An 18,990-nucleotide genomic window follows, 5' to 3' on the forward strand; every position below is an offset into this window, starting at 1 on the left:
AACTCAAGCCCAGTAAATTTAGGGCACCGTTTGGGTCTGAACCAGGATGTGACCCAACCTTAAAATGTCCGTTACCCCAATGTCCGTTTAGCCCAACCTTAAAAAATGTCCGTCCGGAATTTTAGGGGGGCAGTAAATGGTATACTCCCCAAAACCTTTTTAGCACACCAAATTATTTAAAAATGAATATAATATATTTTTTAACGAAATAATTTTGAATTAAATTTCAGTTAATGATTTGCTCATTTGCGGACATTACAGGCCACTCACTGACAAGTTGCAGGCCTTCCAAAATTTGAAATTTTAATATATAACCTATTTATTATATAATATCTAATAAAATGAAATGTAACAAATAATAATATAAAATACATGAACAAGTAAGCCGTTAGTCAAGTGCTACTATTATTGCGTACATTGTTAAGAGTAATTATACCAAAAAAAAAAAAAAAAGTTTTCAATTTCTTATTTATTTATTTTTGTTTTCAAATTTTGAAAAAATAATAAAAGTAATTAAGAATCCTTGAATTTTGTAAAACCTTATGAATTATCTTTTGGATGGTGAAAGTCCCACATCCACTAACTTATGAGTTTATAAACAAAGAATACTCTCTCCATTGGTATAGAGATTTTGGGGAAGCCTAATCGTGTCCTAAACTTAGTCATGCCATAAAATGAGTTTATAAACAAACAATACCCTCCCCATTGGCATAGAGACTTTTGGGGAAGCCTAATCGTGCCCTAAACTTAGTCATGCCAATAGGATGATAAATTCTCCAATATCAAACAAAGAACTCAAAAAGAAAAAGAATTAGACCTCCTCGAAAACAGTAAAAAATGATAAGACTTCAAAAAAAAAAAATACTCTCTCCATTGACATGAAGCATTTTGGGAAGCTACTTAATATCATACTATTGTGGAGAGTCCATATACCATTAAAATTCTCAAATAATAATAATAATAAGACTGCGCATTGAAATTATTTTATTTAATGGAAATAACAAACAATTAACAATACGCAACAATGAAGATGGAAGAATGAGCCAAAATGGGAGAAACAATCAAATCAGGCGTTGCATATTTTTGTGGAGAATTGTGGCAAAGATAGAGACAGAGAGAAAGGGAGAGCAATCAAACCAAGAATTTAGGGAAATTTACTGTTCCGGATATTCTTCTTCACGATCCTCGAAATCAGCATCATCATCAACGGTGGCGTCCTGATACTGCTGATACTCCGCAACCAAGTCATTCATATTACTCTCCGCCTCTGTAAACTCCATTTCATCCATTCCTTCACCTGTGTACCAATGCAGAAAAGCCTTTCGCCTAAACATGGCTGTGAACTGCTCGCTCACCCTTCTGAACATCTCTTGAATGGAGGTCGAGTTTCCCACGAATGTGGACGCCATTTTCAGGCCCTTTGGAGGGATGTCACACACGCTTGATTTTACGTTGTTGGGGATCCATTCCACGAAGTAGGATGAGTTTTTGTTCTGCACGTTGATCATCTGTTCGTCTACTTCTTTGGTGCTCATTCTTCCTCTGAACATGGCCGAGGCTGTCAGGTACCGGCCATGGCGGGGGTCGGCGGCGCACATCATGTTCTTGGCGTCCCACATTTGCTGGGTCAGCTCTGGGACGGTCAGGGAGATGTACTGCTGGGAGCCACGGGAGGTCAGAGGGGCAAATCCCACCATGAAGAAGTGAAGACGAGGAAATGGGATCAGATTCACTGCCAATTTCCTCAGGTCTGAGTTCAGTTGACCTGGGAATCTCAAGCAACATGTTACTCCACTCATGGTTGCAGAGATCAAATGGTTCAGGTCACCGACTGTACACAAACCAACAGATAGTGAATCAAATTTTTCATGAAACAAACAATTGGTCAATCCCAAGATAAATTAGTAAAATAATGAGAGAGAGAGAGAGAGAGAGAGAGAGAGAGAGAGAGAGAGGGTTACAGCTAGGAGTGCTGAGCTTTAATGTCCTGAAGCAAATGTCATAAAGAGCTTCATTATCAAGAACCATGCATTCATCTGCATTCTCTACCAGCTGATGCACTGAAAGAGTGGCATTATATGGCTCCACAACCGTGTCTGAGACCTTGGGAGAAGGGAAAACCGAGAATGTGAGCATCATTCTGTCTGGATATTCCTCTCTAATCTTCGATATCAAGAGGGTTCCCATGCCAGAACCCGTGCCTCCTCCAAGGGAGTGACAAACCTGAAAACCTGTCCAACAAGCAAGGGACAATAGATCATTTTAAAAACCCTCTCTGGGGTTAAGCTAAGCTACAAACAGAGAGAAATAGGAAAAGAAACACTATGCTCAATCAATCATTTGAACGACTCTTGGATAAGGTTTAGCTCATAATATCACTTCATAAATTCCATAAAACAAAAGAGAAACCTAAATGAGTTAACGATTTGATTCCCGGACATCCCCAAATTGATATATGTTCATCAAGATTACGAAGTCTCGAGTGTGTTATAACATGAACGAAGGTCTCTTGTCCTCAACTATTGTTAGAGTTAAATTCCCATTAGAGTTTACCTTTGAGTGGGCACTATTCATGAAAGCCTCGAGACATTTTGCTAAGAAAAGGTAGTGTCGGTACGGTAGCTAGAGAACACGACAATTGTCTGGTTGTACAATCTCAATCATGGAGGTGCAAGAAAATAATAATAATAAACAAAAGATTTTTTGACCATTAAAGTTGGCTTTCTTATACTTTAAGTTGAAATAGGTGGCATTAAATATTTCATATGGATTGGATGCACGAGAGACTACTGTGGGATCCACTCATCACTTAGCAATGTTCTCTTCACAAATCACACACCATAAAATACAGTAAAAGATATCATAATCATAAGAACAGTAAATCCAGAAAACTTCGATTATTAAAAAAAGGCAATTATATATATATATATATAGGGTATGGACAAAATTTGACACACTGTCTCACCAATTTGAGTGCAGAGGCAGGAAATGGCGAGAGGTTAAGCAGTTAGGATATCAAGATCAGGATTCTGCTGACAACCACTATACATAATTCGCTAGAATTAAATTTTAAATTGTAAAAATGAAGAAAAAACATATCATCATGGTTTTCAAGGCAGAGAAAATAAAATTGTCGGAGATTTGAGTAATAGGCAATAGCTGTGACCTTGCCAGAGCAAGTTTAGTGGGCAACGGACGTGGATCTGAGAAAGTTATAGCAACCATCACTTTGTTATTCATATTTACTAATAATAGGAAACAAGGAAAACAGAACAGTTGATTTCTCAAAATTTTCCTCTCCCATTACTCACGTCAATGAGGGTTCTCACACTCAGTAGCCTTCCCCTGCTTTGAGGAAAACCAAATCCGATGATATCTGATCTCCTTTTTTTAACCGCATCCACGGTGATGACTTCGAAAGAAATTTCGATAAGAGTAACGAAAAGTTAAAATGCGTTGGATAAACCAGAGAATATTGGATAGAGAAATGTTCAGGAAATTTGACGAACGCTAAGCATTGTTTTCGATGTTTCGAGTAATTCATTAGAAATCTACAGGTTCTTTCAATTCACGAAGCAGTAGAATGAGGAAGTAAGAAGAGGTTCAATTGAAACAAGCAGATCGAATGAATTGATGAAGGAGTATAATGAGGATTTAAAAAAAAAACAGAACAAACTCCTTGAATTCACAAAGCAGAATGATGAGAATGTACGATCGAAGAACAGAGCAGAGAACGTAATACCTTGCAAGCAATCACAGTTCTCAGCCTCCTTACGAACAACATCAAGAACGGAGTCGATCAACTCAGCTCCTTCGGTGTAGTGACCCTTGGCCCAGTTATTTCCGGCACCGGACTGTCCAAAAACGAAATTATCGGGGCGAAAGATCTGACCGTAGGGACCGGATCTGATACTATCCATGGTACCGGGCTCAAGATCCATGAGAACAGCCCTGGGAACGTATCTACCGCCAGAAGCCTCATTGTAATAGACATTGATCCTCTCCAGTTGAAGATCAGAGGAAGGATCTCCGTTGTATTTTCCGGTGGCGTCGATACCGTGCTCATCGCAGATGACTTCCCAGAACTTGGATCCGATTTGGTTGCCGCATTGGCCACCTTGAACGTGAAGAATCTCTCTCATGGTGTCTTGGTGTAAGGAGATGGAATACGGGAAGGCTTCTTCTTGTTGTGTTGATGAAAATGGATCGACGCGAAGATGATGAAGGGGAGAGTGGCCATTATAAGACAGAGAGAGCCCGAAATTTAGGGGGCTAAGATGGTAATAACCAATGGCGGGATGGTTTCAATAGACGTGGACCATGCTTTCTTTTACCCCCGTCTGATCTAAATTCACCCTCCTCATTTCCCTCTTTCCCAAATATTTACCGGAGGGAACAAAGTAAACTTTCTTCTTCCAATTCTAACCCTTTTTCTTTTGAAAATATTATTACGTGGCACCATAAAATTACAGTTTTTTTTTTTTTTTTAATTTATAATTTCTTAATTCATTTTTTTAATTCTCCAACCACTTTCTTTAAACATTCGAAATTAAATTACCAATTTTAATTTAATATTTAAAATAAATAAAGTTTAACATTTTACTTTTTCTTAAAAATATAGAGTTGAGTTCATATTTTAATAAAAAAATTATTTAAATAAAAAAAATATATAAATTTAAAGTGTGACGAAACTCAATTTAGAAATAATTTTAATAATCACTCGTATTAATTACTTAAAATTATTAATTTTATTAAATTTAGTGAGATTAATATCTCATCATTAACACCTTTAAACTGGATTAATTGAATTTTTAATTTTTGTGATAAAAAATAGTTATATCAGTTTAAAATGTTGAAAGGAATTTAAAAAAATCCAAAATGAATTGAAATAATAAATACAAACACACTAAAAAGTCTCATAGCTAGTTACATAATATTAAAAACAATATAAATTTAATCAATCAATAATATATATTTCAATATTTATTTATTAATTTTTTGCTTTTTTAAAATACAAATATAGTCGAACCAAACATAATTCAAAAAAAAAAAATAAAATAAATAATATATATATATATATATATATATATATATATATATATATATATATTGAGATTGAAAATTATAATATTTATCTCTCGTGTCATTGGTTGAGATATATGTTTTTAATTAGAAAATAAGAAATTTTAATACCTACCTATATTATTGAAATAATATATATATATATTATATCAGTCGGTGCATTAAGTTTTTAGAAATTATTGAATAAATGAGTAGAAATGTTTTTTTTTTTTAATATAAATATACAAATATCTTAATTCAAAAAAGAACAAATAAAGGAGAAGATGAAATCAGGACCGTCCAACCACCATGATTGAATCAGTCCGGGGCCAGTGAGAGGTGTGTGACAGCGCGAGACACAAGAGATTGAACGATTCGCACGTTAAGATGATGTACTCGCACGTGCTGAGCCCATCAATTTGGGCCCACAACTTCACTTCTCTCATAACCACCTTTTGGAATTATTGTAATTTTTTTTAAAAATAATTTCCTAAATTCCCAATGGGATATTATTCTGTAAAACAAAAATAAAGAGGGAAAAAATAGAAATAATAATAATATTATTATTATTCAAATTTTCAGTAAAAAAAAGAAAAGAAAGGAAAGGTCAAAAATGGTCATTTGTGATAAGAGAGCCCAAATTATCAACTAAAGAAGGAAGCCCATTAAGCCTTTAGGTGGACCAATTATACAATTAAAGACAAGAATAAAAATAAAAATAATTAATTTTCCAATTATACCCAACTCAACTCGATTCGACCCTTCCTTTTTAATTAAACCGATTCGATCAATTGGCTCATATATCAATAGATTGCAAAGTACGGTCGTGCATAGGTTAGCTCAATGGTCGTTAAATGAGTCTTGCTGTTCGTTTAACTGGACGAGTAATTTTGATATGGTAATTTCTAATTATTGAAATGAATAATCATTTTCACACTCTTTTATTTTTTATCGACCTTCTTTCTATATAAAAACAACTGAAAATGAAATGCTCGGTCTCGTAGGTTAGTTTGAATAATTGTTATTTCATATACATCGTGTATATAAGTATTGTTCACAACAACTAATTTAAAAATTTCGTGCACGAAATGAACTTAATCAAAAGTCAAAAAGCAAAAAAAGTCAACTCCAAATTACCATAATACCTATGAATGTAGGTCGGATATACGTTTTCATTCACGAATACAAAGCAAATGAATTAAATACAATAATCACACGTGTCAAGATCGCATGGATGAAATATCCACCGTCGGATGAGGTGAGTGGACTTTGCTTGTAGGATATTCCAAAAAAAATGCCGATAATGTCCTCGACCGTTATATAATATGAAACAATTCAAATTAAATAATTACGCGAAAAAAAAAAAAGAAAAAAAGTCAAACGATTCTTTAATATTTTTTATTTGGCAATACAAATAAAAAGTCAAATAGAGTGAAATGGTTTAGGCATGTGGCACGCATATGGAAACTTTTATCCGAGTAATTGACACATTCAAGTATAATTTAAAGGGTTTTTTCTATAATGGTTCGCAAAATATATTTTATTTTTTATTTTTTGAAAAAAAAAAAGTGACCAAATATACGTACATATCGATTTATTGGAGTTGATTTCATTTAAATTTATTTTAAGAATAATATGCTTTTTTATAATAATTTAAAATTCTTCAATAATTATAAAATTAGTGAAAAGTGACGTCACTTTAGAATAAAAAGCTTATTATAAAAACTTAATTAAAGTGAATATCATAGTTTAATAATAACAACTTTAGCTAATATGAACACAAATTCAATGCAAAAATTTATAGGGACCAAATCTACCAAATATAGTAATTTGCTGATTTTTATTTTATTTTTATTGTAATTAAACAAAAGAAAAATAAAAATAAAGTAAACGCAAATTTACAATATTTTATATCAGATAAACCTATAATAAGCTCTCTAATCATAATGTTTTGTGTAAATTGGTTGACTTATATTAAAATCATAAAATAAAACCCACGAAGATCGTATTCCTAGCAACCTTGGAGCACGTCATTCTTTTTTCTTGCAACCCAAACGAGGCCAACATTATCCTAATTACTATTTTTTTTAAAATGAATATATATATAATTAATATTTATTTATTTTAAATATTTCTATAGTTTTACGTGTTCTAATAATTTAAACCAAGGATAGGGTTATTTTTATTTTTAATCTTTACTTTAGTTGATGTTTTTTAAATAAATTATTAATTTTACATAAATATAGTTTTTACCCTTATAAATGATGACACCAATCGTCACAAATAATATTAGAGAATTCAAATATTCGAGTGGTTGTTAATTTAATTAATAAAAAAGTTTATTAAATTAAATAGGATCAAAATAGATTATTTATTTGTTATTTAAGAAATAAGTTTAAACGTCATGTAACATATTTTCTAATATTTTTTTTTTAGTATAAAATGATTTTCAAAATTTTAAAAATAATAAAAAAAATTATTTGAAGGGTAAAAATGATAGGAGGGAAGACTATATTTTGGCGGTTGAATTCATAAGAAGCCTCTTCTTCTACAATCCACGGCCGCGGAGGAGCCGAGTCACCGCCTCTGTGCTTCATCTCTGCTGCTCCTCCTCCTTCTTCGGCTTCAACACTCAAATCTGAAAATGGAAAACGTTTCATTTCCATTCTAATTTATCACTCTGGACGAGCTTTCTCTTGTGTTAGCAGCAGCAGAAGCACGCTTAATCTGATAATTTCTTACAAGAACGCTTCTGGACTTCTTCACGATATTGCTTCACACGTCCCCGCTCCGATTGCGAATTTCTCTTTGAAATACGTTTGCTTCTTGTTTTTTCTTTGTTCTGAGGTATTTTCTTGTGCTGGTTATTGAGTCTTCTGCTGATTACTGTCGCTACTTGCTATTTCTTGTTGTTTGATTTGATTAGAGTAATGGATTTTCCATTTGCGTATCGGTTGATAATTTTCGAATCTTAGTTCAATCCGCCGGTTATAACTTGTAAGTTTCTCGATGATTGAGAAATTTAGGTGTTGTAATTATGTGATTGTGTTGTGCGTGCTCTTTGTTGTTCCCCGCCCCTCGTTTTCCTTGCTTCAGGCGTTAATGAAGTGGAAATTAAATCAATGATGATGATCGTCCAGATTGTACAGGGACTTTGGAGATTTGAAGACGTTTGAGATGGGGAACACAATGGGAGGAGTATGTTCCAATGGAATAGACAAGGATTACTTCGAATCAGAGAAGATAACGCAAACATCTGAGGATCGGAAAGGGAATTCGTGTTTGAGTTCTGAGGCAATTGACCCGAATGAAATGCCGCAAAGGTCTCGTTCTGGTGTGACACTATTGCTCTCACCTCCGTCTAAGACAGGAAGCAATAAGGTATGTTTATTCCATTTGCATTACCATTTAGATGTGATTAAAACCAAATTATGGCTATGGAAATCAAATTTGTTAGTCAATCCTGATCAGATTAAAGAGAAAGAAGGTGCAACTTATGGAATTGAATTTCACATTAATGCTGTGAAGAGTTGACCCGTCGAAAAGATTAGTTGTGGAATAGGTAGGAGAGAGATCCTTCGAATTTGCTGGCGATCAACGTGATGAAATTTATAAATAACTCGATATGATGAATATATTTGGATCCTTAAGAAGTCAATACAGGATTTCTGAAGTATAGAAGTTAGAATATTTGAATACTGGAAAGGCGATTTAGTCTCTTGACATCATGTGTTAGATAGGGAATACTGAATGGTTAATCTGCCATCGTAAATCTGTAGCACCGTGAATCTTGCAAATGCAACCTATAAATGGACAAGCATGTGCTCCACTGTTTTATAGACTCCTTTCCCCTAGTGATGTCCTTGCGACCTTCTTTATGGTTATTTAATGAGAAAATGTAAGAAATAACGACCATACATATAGATATAGCACGTCATTAGAAGTTCTTACTGATCCTTTAAGGTGATCTGCATGACTTTGCCTACATTATTTGCACTATTCTTATATTATCAATAATATGAACACCATCATATGTTTGAAGGTTTATAAATTCTGTATGCCTACTTGATTGAATAAATAAATAAGGCCAAGATTATTCATTCTTGATTCTTTTTCTACAATTTGTGCCCGTCTTTTGAAGGAGAAACACAATACTAGATGAATGGTTATATTGATTTAAAGGATATAGTGCTTCCAGTCAACTTTTTATCCATTTAGTCCTCAGGCTCTGTTATTGGTCTGTCTTATTGTATAGGTTGCACCAGTGAACTCACAAGCAGGGTCACGCGGGAGGGCAATTGATTTATTGAAAACAATTGGGAATAGTGTGTCAAATTTGCACATGAACAGTGGGTTTTTTACAGGCATGGCTTCAAATGGTCGGGAGATCTCTATATTAGCTTTTGAAGTAGCTAATACAATAAGCAAAGTAGCGAATTTGTCACAATCTCTCTCAGAAGAAAACATCCAGCTTCTCAAAGAGGAACTTTTACAATCAGAAGGGATAAAACAATTAGTCTCAACAAGTTCAGAAGAATTGCTAAGCATTGCAGCTGCTGACAAAAGGTGTTGTGATCATGCAATGTCGTCATGAACTTTTATGCTTATCAGAAACAAACTTTGTAGTCTTAAGTTTCTGTTCCTGTAGGCAGGAATTTGACGTTCTCTTAGGGGAGGTTATACGATTTGGAAAGCAGTGCAAGGATCCACAGTGGCATAATCTGGATCAGTACTTTTCAAGGTAGTCGATATTGTCACCTTTTTGCTCAATTGTTATTGATGTTCCGAAAACATTGTCGAATAATTATGATATTCCAGACTAGATTTGAATGATTCAAGTAAAAAACAAGCTCGAGAGGCCAGAGCAGCGATCCAGGAACTAGCTGTTTTAGCTCAGTCTACATCTGTAAGTACAGTTTTCGACTCAGTTACTTCAAGTTTGTCATATTGTGCTGATAATTACTAGAAAAAAAAACATTTCCAAATTCCAGTAACTTTTGACTGCAGCTTGAAAAACGTCTCCCTGTCGCTTAATGGTTAATTCTAATTTATTTAACCGAGTACTGAACCTCTTGTAGGAATTATACCATGAATTACTAGCACTGGAAAGATTTGAGCAAGATTACAGACGGAAAGTTGACGAAGTGGAGTCAATGAACCAAGCAGGAACAGGTTGGTATTTAACCTGCAAATTTTGTTACACAAACAATGTGGTGTTAAGTTTGTTACACAAGAACACCAATGTGTTATTCAATGCGGTCGGTTTATTCCAAATATAGGAGAAAGTCTGTCAATATTCCAAGGAGAACTAAACGTACAAAGAAAGCTGGTAAGGAGTTTCCAAAGCAAGTGCCTTTGGTCCAGAAGTTTAGATGAGGTATTTACTTCTGAATGACCCGAGATTTTGTGAGATGATAAAGAACAAACTTCAATCATAGGCAGAAGAGACAGTTAACTAACCAATTTGAAAATTTTCTTTGGTTTCTTTTGTTCACAGATTGTAGAAAAGCTCGTTATTGTTGTAACATGGATAAACCAAACAATAGCCAAAACATTTGATGATCACAACACAGGTGCCTGCAATGGACCAGTCATTACAGATAAAACATTGCCTATTGAGGACAGAAGTAATGGCCAGAAACTGGGCTCTGTTGGTCTTGCCTTGCATTATGCAATCATAATCAGCCAGATAAATCTCATTGTAAGCTTACTTCCTCCTTTCTTCAAATTTACCACACCAATTCTCAAATTTGATATATGTTGCTTAAAATGCTATGCTATTTTCTGTAAGGCGTGTCGCCCGACCTCCATTCCTTCAAATATGAGGGATGCATTATACCGGGCATTGCCTACAAGCGTTAAAATTGGTCTGCGCTCTCGATTGCGGAATGTGAATCTCAGTGAGGAGGTATTACCTTTTCTTTGTGTTTCACTAGAGTTTTCAATCTTGAATTCAATTCCACTGTCGGTCATTACTAATTGTGAACAACAATGGTCTTTCTGCAGCCAACTTATATTGGTGTCAAAGCGGAAATGGATAAGATCCTTGAATGGCTTGTTCCAATAGCTGCAAACACGAGCAAGTAGGAGAAATTTCCCTTTATCTACTTAAATATTTAGAATGATGAAAAGTAATCTTCACCAATTCTTTCTCAAAATCTTCTATGAGTACTTCATGTTCTTCCCAGAAGTGTCCAAATTCGCCTCAAACTTGCGCTTCTAGTTTCAAGATTTTTTGCTTGGTATTGAAGTTTAAATATCTAGCATTCACCATTTCAAAAGTCATCCAAACCACTTCCTTTTCTCAATTCATTTTTGTGTTTTCCATTATGCGTTCCTAATATCACCATGATCCGTGACAGAGCGCATCAAGCTTGTGGCCGAATTGGAGAATGGGCAACCCAAAGGTTTGTTTCAGCATTCTTGTTTCCTAGAGAGAGGTACAAAATTTCAACCGGGCAACATTTAAAATAATTTCGCCATGGTTTTGTGTAGTAAGGAACACAGCAAAGGCAGAGCTACACAGAGCAACCCAATTCGCCTTCAAACGCTGTATCATGCAGACAGAATCAAAACTGAGCAACAAATCCTCGAGTTGGTCACATTGCTCCACCATTTCATCCACTTAGGAAAACAACAACCACAACGCTTCACATCTCTCCGTTGCCAATCTCCTACTTCCAAGAACATGGCAGTTCCACAGCCATATAATGCTCGTCGGATCCAATTCAAGAGCCAAATCATCAAAGCCAATAATGATGGAATTACTCCAACAATCAGAAAGAGGGATCCCAGCAACAACAAAGGTACGGAATCCTATAGAAATTATAATAAAGATAAAGGAATTTGGACTTTAAGCAAAGGGTTTTCCGTTTCAACGTTGAGTTCTCTTGCTAGAGCCTAGATTTAAGCTGAAGCAAACAAATGAGATATAATAACTATGCTCGGAATTGGTTTAGTGTAGATAAAAACATTTTTGAGTACCTGACGTCTATACCCACAATGAAATAAATACACGAATATGTCCTCACATTCTTGGTTAAATTCCTTTGTGCATACTTTTGGGTGAGTTTTCGTTCCCCTTATTGTATATTTCAATTAAACTTCTCCAAAAGAATGCTCTCTATCAGATACATGTACATTAAATTGATAGATATATACGAGAAAATGACACCACAAACTCAATTGTTGCAGGGTCAAAAAAGTAATAAAATTAACTTTGATTAATTAAAAATGTACAAATAAGATTTTTGTATCTAGTTAAATAAAGTAAACTACCATAATGGATAAATTGATATTTCTGAAATTTCAAAATACAAATTTAAGTTTCTAATTTAACTTAATACGAAACTAATTTTTAAAATATATAAAAGTTGAAAAAACTTAATATAAAAAAAATGAGAATTTACAAAAAAATAAAAATAAAAGCCAAAATTTTAAAGGATTTGTTAAAATAATATTAACAAAAAACAAAGAGACAGAAAATAATAATTAAAAAATATACATTATTGGGAATCGAAGTTGGGATCAGATTGGTAAGAATGAGAGTGCCCAATTGTCGTAACCAGGCTTTGGGGCGGACACCCATCTCGCATTCATTTGCGAGAGCCAACCACTCATCACATCCCGTTGACTGCCTGAAGGATCATGCCTTCACATCACCTGCTTCCGCCTTTTTATAGTGACCTTTCAGCGCCCAATGGGTTAGTTTTTCCGATGTGGGAACTCTCACACATCCGTAATTGCTTCATGTCTTCCCATCCTGCCCCTTTATTCAATAATTTTTTTTCTTCGTATTTTTCAAGTCTTAAAAAAAAAAAATTTCTTGAATGCCGCTAATATTATCGTTTATGTTTATTTGTTCAATAAAATTTTAATTATATTTATTAGGTCTATGATATTTTTAATAACTATTTGATGTATTAATCATTAATAAAAATTTTAATTTTTGATTTTGTGTCTAATAACTCAATAAATTGTAAAAAATATCAAAATTATAGAAATGATTAAACACAAACTACAAAATTTAAGAATTATATAATTTATTTTTGTTGAGAAATATTTTTAAAAATATTTTAAGAAAATATGTAGGAAAATTAATGAAAATTTTAAAGATATTTCAACTAATTCTCAAATAGAAAAAGAAAAAAGAAAAAAGAATAAATATAATAATAAAAAAATAAACACCAAATTGAAAGAAAATTGATAAGAAGTCGTGAGGACTTGGAAAAGAAGCAAGGGAAAAGAAAATGTCACATAAAATTGTGAAAATTTCCATTATCTTTCTTTTCAATTTCCAACAAAGGGGTTGGATCAATTTCCAAGAAATGTCCCTAATTAATTAATAATCCAACAATTTTTTAGAAATACATGTGACTTGCAACACACTTCTCTTTTTTTTTTTTTCCTCCTTTTTAATTTTATTCCGATTTTTAAAAAATAATTCAACAAGTGTAAGGAAAAATTACATCAACATTTGTTTGGTGGGTCATTTGAATACCCAAATTTTTTTTTATCGAAAATATGAGTTTTATTCGATTAAATCATGTTTAAATTGTTAGAATTAATCTTTACTAATTTGAAAAGTAGAATAATAAATAATATTTTTTAATTAAATATATTAAAATTTTTAACTTCACTTAACTAATCATCAATTTAGTAATGAATTTTTAAATTTGTCAAATTACGTAACTTAAATTTTATTCAACTATTTAAAAGAGAAAAACATTATAGGTAAATTTTTGTTGAAATTTGTGAATTTAAATTATTAAAAGATAGAAAATAAAATAAACATAAAAATCAAAATATAGAATTAAATAAAACAAAGGTCCTGATAAAATAAAAAATAAATTTCGGCTTAGAGAGGCTTCCAAGGGACTACGTCCTTCTATGAAGTACTCTCTATATTTCAGCCACGTCACCATCTTTTTGGAAGGTCGTACATCACAATTATCAATTTTATAAAATAATTTATTTAAATATTTAGTATTAAATTATATATATATATATATATATATATATTTGATATTTTATTATAAATAAATATCTAGATATACTATTGTTTCTATTCCATATCCTTGTAATTTATTTAACTATAAATAAAATAACTTTCATACATTCCCGTGTTTTGGATTAAGCAAAGATTCTCACTTCCATTTTTTTCAGTCTTGAATAAATTATAAAATATTTATTATAATATTTTAAAATTATTATTTAAATATAAATTCTTAAAAAATGTAAACATGAAATAAAATTTAGATTTTTATATCGTTTGAGGTTACTATCACGCAATCTCAAGTTTTAGTTTTTATGAGTTTTTAAATTTCTATCTCAATAATAGTTTTGAAATTAACGATGAAAGAACATTAACAGTATTTTTTTAATTTATTAAAAATTTAAATAGGATAGATAAAAAATTTATGACAAAATATTAATAATAAAAATATCTTGAAGTTCTTTTTTTAATTCAAAAACATTATTGAATTTTTTAAAGTTTTAATATATATATATATATATATATTTTTTTTTTTTTTAAGATAAATGGATATTTTTATTAATTTAATTTAATTTAATTTTTATATTTTTGTTTTATGTTTGGAGTGTTTGTGGTGTGCAGCTACAAATATCTGCCTCAATAATTAATAATGTTGGTCGTTCTATTAATTATCAAGTACTTATTGTTTTGTAAATAATTTCTAAAAATAAATAATTAAAATTAAATTATTTCTAAATTGACTAACTTGACTTTACTAAATTAACAATTAGACTCCCAGAGTAAAGAAAAAAAAAAGAAGGTTTTTGGTAGATATTATAATAGGTAATAAGTAATAATTGAACTATCTTTTCACTTTGGAGGGTAAAAAGTAGGAGAAAATATTCAACCACTTTATTTACTTGCCATTGTTCCTTTTTTACAGTAACGTTTTATGAAAAATTCAATTTAATAATAATATATCATAAATATAAATTAAATTCAATTAATAAAAGTAGGTTAAGTTTATCAAGTGATTTGCGACGCTCGATTAAATGAACATAAACTACATTTAAATAAGAGTGATCGTGACGATAAAGATAACTAAAAACAATTTAAAATAACTTAAAGTCACCCCTCACTGTCTATATTAATAAGGTGCATATTACTTATTTAGTGGCTTAATCATATGAACACCAAGGTTGAGCCTAGGGCAATTATATGCTGGGTGATCTACTCATAATTTTTCTATAATGCATGTGGGCATCTTACAAAAACTCGTGTTGCTCTGTGTAAAGTGAAGACAGAGTATGTCGCAATTAGATGTGGGGATTGTCAGCCCATTATGTGCTGAATATGGATTCCGAATATTGGACATATGTGTTATTAATGGTATCAAAGCATTCTAGGGATTGCTCGTTATAAATGATATCAAAGTGGTACTTCTCCCGATCAGATTTGGGGACACAATTACAATGTTTTTTTTATTTATTATTATTTTGTATTGTTGGAGGAAAGTTTCATATCAGCTATTTTAGGAATGATCACAAATTTATAAGGAAAGAATACTATCTCCATATCTCCATTGGTGTGAGGCGGTGGTGTGGGAGGTTCAAAACAAAGTCGCATGAACTTATACTCAAAGTAGACACTATAGGAGAGTCGTGTTCATCCAACCTATATAATTTAAATTATAATATATTTATGTATCTTTGTCATAATTATTGGTAATTTGCCCGCTTTCCAAAGCAATATAAACAGTGTTTGAACTGAGAAAGAGTCGGTTAAACTTTCCCCTACCAACTCGCTGAACCACGACTTCTTTGCTCACGCCCAAATTGACAATGGCGGTTCTCCAAATCTGTATCAGTATTCTATCTCTATTTCTGTCTCTGCTTTTAATTAATCTTCAACTTGGCCATGCCGTTTCTTCTCCTGTTAAACAAACTCTGACAGAAACACAGACCCCCAACTTTGTCTTCACGCTTCCCAATACTCCTTTAACCGCCGTAAGAAACAGAATATTTCCCTGCAACTCCAATTCCCCTGCCCCACTGCTTTCCCAACACTTCTAGCCGTTGCCCATTCCCTTTTTCCTCTTCCAGTTCTATAAATACACTGCCCTCTCCGTCCCCATTCTTCTGCTCTGAACTTGTCCCCCATCGCCGGAGCTTCTTCGTCTCCGGTGTCGCCCTCTGTTTCGCTTGAAGAAGCTCCTCTGTTCGGCTCCAATGGCGGTCTCTGTTCATCATTTCTTATTGGCTTTCTTAAATCTGCTGCTGTTGGTACCAGGTTTGGGAATATGGAGCTAATTGGTCATTGATTCTGATTTTGGGTGTTTTTTTGTTCTCTGGGTTGTTCATTTGTTGTTCTCTGTTTTCTTTTTTGGATTTTCAGGTGGGTTTTCAAGGAGCTTTACTTTTGTGAACAAATGTGAGTTCACGGTCTGGCCGGGGATTCTGTCGAACGGCGGCGTTCCGCCGCTTCCCACCACTGGATTCTCTCTCCAGACTGGGGATTCCAAGACGCTGCCGGCTCCGGCATCTTGGGGAGGGCGTTTCTGGGGGCGAACACTCTGCTCTGAAGATTCCACCGGGAAATTCTCCTGCGGCACCGGCGACTGTGGTTCTAACAAACTCGAGTGCGCCGGAAATGGAGCGACGCCGCCGGCGACTCTGGCGGAGTTTACTCTCGACGGCTCCGGCGGACTTGATTTCTTCGACGTTAGTCTCGTGGATGGTTATAATCTTCCGATGATAGTGGTACCACAGGGCGGCTCCGGCGATAACTGTACAAGCACAGGCTGCGTGGTGGATCTAAATGGCGCGTGCCCATCAGAGCTTCGTGTGACGAGTGCCGACGGAAGGGAGGGTGTCGCGTGTAAAAGCGCCTGTGATGCGTTTAACAAACCGCAGTATTGTTGCACGGGCGCGTACCAAACACCAGACACTTGCCAGCCGTCGATGTACTCTCAGATCTTCAAGAGTGCGTGCCCACGCGCTTACAGCTACGCGTACGACGACAAGACGAGCACCTTCACATGCGCCAGTGCTGATTACGTCATCACATTCTGTCCATCCCCAAACACAAGGTAAATTTACTGAAAACCCCCCTCGTTCTATGTCTGTCGTTTTCTCCTCGCCCAAGGGCATTCTCGTCCACCAACAAAAAACTCCTGAATATGAACGTTGGTCTCTGGTCATTAGCCACCACAAGGCCATACTAGAGGGGTATAATTGGAAATTGGGTTGGTGGAGAAGGGCTTTTTTGTCCATTTGTGTTGATCAACCGCCATTGTTGGTGGCCGACATAGACCCGGAGGTGACCAGTATAGGCACGCACTTTCATATAGCCGTAGTCAAAAGGTCATAGATGACATTTAACAATTATTTATTGCTTGAATCTTTTCCAACTTTAACCAATAATATTATAAGGCAGATTTTCGCTAACCACCAATATAATTTAATAATTATTTATTTATTCTCTAATTTGGGTTGTTTTTTTTTATTTTTATTTTTTTTAAATGCAGCCAAAAGTCATCGGAGGCGCAGAACTCACCGGCAACGGCGAACCCATCGTCCGGCGGTGATGGTGTGATGGTTTATGAAGGCGCATCCCTGATACAAATCAACGCAGCACCGCCGCACGTAGCCGGGATTTCAGTGGTCAGTGCGGTGGCGATTTGGTGGTTGTTGCAGCAGCTGTTCCTCTACTTCTGACCTTACCTACCCAAAATCATAGTAGGGCCCAAGTCCACAACGCGCTTATAACGGGGCCCACGAGTGGTGTTTAAGTGGGCCATTTGGGCCCATACTAGGGCCCACGAGGAATTGATCCGTTGATGTTAAAAGCCCACCCGACTTCACCGAAGGGTGACGACGAGGATGAACGGGGAAAAAGAGAGGGGGAAGGGGCCAGCGGGCCGGATGGGGAAATATTAGATTTAGATAAAGTTTAGGGCACGATTTGGAAATATTAATTTATTTTGGGGTGGATCGATAAAGAAAGAGAATGTGAGGAAAGGGGCGTTGGGGATTCACTTACACATAATTAAGATAAGGTTATAAAGTGTGGGGGTAATAAATAAGTCACATAAAAATATTTTATACCATATGTTATAATTTATATTGCCTTTTATTATATGCTTTTTTCCGTCTTAATGTTTCACTTTTTGACTTTAAATTTAATTTTTTTTCTCATTCATTTATCTTTTCCTTTTCCTTTTCTATTTCTTATTTTTTGTAATTAAAATGGATCGATGATTGGGCTTAAGGTTCATGGACCAACTCAAACCAAACCAATCCAAAGTAATCTCCTCGGGCCATCTAAGCCATCTAGAGAATTATTTGAACTGAAGGTTCTTTCTATAGAGTGACCTTATCAGACGATCTACCAACTAAAGAATTGTTTGAACGGAAAGTCCTTTTCGTCAGAGTAATCTTGTTGAGCCATCTAGAGTTACCTATTTACTTTTTAAAATATAAAAAAGATGTCAGAGCATTTCATTAAATTTTCATAATATTTTCAATGGTGGTAAGCAAAAATTTACGAGCCTTACACACACCCCCCTACATGGTCGTTTTATTAGGTCTAGATAGAAAAATTATGCTAGTCCCACGAAGCTTCATTCAACCTAATTCCAATATGACCAAAATACCCTTAAAGTAAATAAATTTGGAATGATAAAAAGAAATTAGCAAAGCCTCTAAGTAGAAGAAGCGTAGTGGTTCTATAATCCACCAGTTCCAGCATCGAAACGTGGCTCTGTTACCAAACTAATACACCTTGACCTAGATTGTCGTTTCTAACCTAGGATTTGTCATCTCGAGGATTCACCAAGCAATATTTGAAATTAAAAATAATGTCACTAAATGCATTTTATTTATTTTTCTAATAATAAAAACAAAATTACTGAATCCTTAAATTTTTCGACAAGAAAAGCAAGAACAAAATGAACG

At 34.1% G+C, this 18,990-nt stretch overlaps 3 protein-coding genes and 1 non-coding gene across 7 annotated transcripts; 2 read left to right on the top strand and 2 right to left on the bottom strand.

Annotated features, from left to right (window-relative positions):
• Window positions 1-958: 958 nt before the first annotated feature.
• Window positions 959-4,263, bottom strand: LOC111462750 (tubulin beta chain-like). Its single transcript, XM_023106472.1, has 3 exons — window positions 3,743-4,263; window positions 1,962-2,231; window positions 959-1,831 (listed from the first exon to the last, which is right to left on the bottom strand). Exons 1-3 carry the CDS (start codon window positions 4,140-4,142, stop codon window positions 1,155-1,157), a joined length of 1,347 nt encoding a protein of 448 aa, XP_022962240.1. The 5' UTR covers window positions 4,143-4,263; the 3' UTR covers window positions 959-1,154.
• Window positions 4,264-7,619: 3,356 nt separating this feature from the next.
• On the top strand, window positions 7,620-12,048 carry LOC111462458. Of its 4 annotated transcripts, XM_023106038.1 has the most exons (13): window positions 7,620-7,908; window positions 8,202-8,442; window positions 9,317-9,410; window positions 9,519-9,627; window positions 9,710-9,802; window positions 9,880-9,967; window positions 10,140-10,233; window positions 10,341-10,438; window positions 10,559-10,762; window positions 10,853-10,969; window positions 11,068-11,144; window positions 11,424-11,468; window positions 11,557-12,048. In XM_023106038.1, the coding sequence occupies exons 2-13, from the start codon at window positions 8,239-8,241 to the stop codon at window positions 11,963-11,965; spliced, it is 1,632 nt and encodes a 543-aa protein (XP_022961806.1). In that variant the 5' UTR covers window positions 7,620-7,908; window positions 8,202-8,238; the 3' UTR covers window positions 11,966-12,048. The 4 variants fall into 4 exon arrangements, with proteins under 4 accessions (XP_022961806.1, XP_022961804.1, XP_022961805.1 ...); XM_023106036.1 differs by having other exon boundaries at window positions 9,317-9,627; XM_023106037.1 differs by having other exon boundaries at window positions 8,211-8,442; window positions 9,317-9,627.
• Window positions 12,049-12,584: 536 nt separating this feature from the next.
• LOC111463037 lies at window positions 12,585-12,689 on the bottom strand. The gene has a single exon (XR_002713823.1). It is a non-coding gene; the product is annotated as a small nucleolar RNA Z279/snoR105/snoR108 (small nucleolar RNA).
• A 3,117-nt stretch (window positions 12,690-15,806) lies between these two features.
• LOC111462749 (thaumatin-like protein 1b) lies at window positions 15,807-18,172 on the top strand. The gene is made up of 3 exons (XM_023106471.1): window positions 15,807-16,324; window positions 16,430-17,123; window positions 17,562-18,172. The coding sequence occupies exons 1-3, from the start codon at window positions 16,264-16,266 to the stop codon at window positions 17,749-17,751; spliced, it is 945 nt and encodes a 314-aa protein (XP_022962239.1). The 5' UTR covers window positions 15,807-16,263; the 3' UTR covers window positions 17,752-18,172.
• Window positions 18,173-18,990: the final 818 nt, after the last annotated feature.

This window comes from Cucurbita moschata, unplaced genomic scaffold (assembly GCF_002738365.1).
Source record: "Cucurbita moschata cultivar Rifu unplaced genomic scaffold, Cmos_1.0 Cmo_Scf00027, whole genome shotgun sequence".
NCBI lineage: Eukaryota > Viridiplantae > Streptophyta > Magnoliopsida > Cucurbitales > Cucurbitaceae > Cucurbita > Cucurbita moschata.

What these genes read in the sequence shown, in the direction of transcription:
- LOC111462750 (XM_023106472.1), bottom strand. Translation starts at nt 4,142, where the DNA reads ATGAGAGAGATTCTTCACGTTCAAGGTGGCCAATGCGGCAACCAAATC. An exon ending in GAACTGTGATTGCTTGCAAG is followed by an intron (nt 2,232 to 3,742) that starts GTATTACGTTCT and finishes CTTGTTGGACAG; the next exon opens with GTTTTCAGGTTTGTCACTCC. An exon ending in AAAGCTCAGCACTCCTAGCT is followed by an intron (nt 1,832 to 1,961) that starts GTAACCCTCTCT and finishes GTTTGTGTACAG; the next exon opens with TCGGTGACCTGAACCATTTG.
- LOC111462458 (XM_023106036.1), top strand. Translation starts at nt 8,239, where the DNA reads ATGGGGAACACAATGGGAGGAGTATGTTCCAATGGAATAGACAAGGAT. An exon ending in GGTCCAGAAGTTTAGATGAG is followed by an intron (nt 10,439 to 10,558) that starts GTATTTACTTCT and finishes TTTTGTTCACAG; the next exon opens with ATTGTAGAAAAGCTCGTTAT. An exon ending in ATGTGAATCTCAGTGAGGAG is followed by an intron (nt 10,970 to 11,067) that starts GTATTACCTTTT and finishes GTCTTTCTGCAG; the next exon opens with CCAACTTATATTGGTGTCAA.
- LOC111462749 (XM_023106471.1), top strand. Translation starts at nt 16,264, where the DNA reads ATGGCGGTCTCTGTTCATCATTTCTTATTGGCTTTCTTAAATCTGCTG. An exon ending in TCTGCTGCTGTTGGTACCAG is followed by an intron (nt 16,325 to 16,429) that starts GTTTGGGAATAT and finishes TTGGATTTTCAG; the next exon opens with GTGGGTTTTCAAGGAGCTTT. An exon ending in TGTCCATCCCCAAACACAAG is followed by an intron (nt 17,124 to 17,561) that starts GTAAATTTACTG and finishes TTTTAAATGCAG; the next exon opens with CCAAAAGTCATCGGAGGCGC.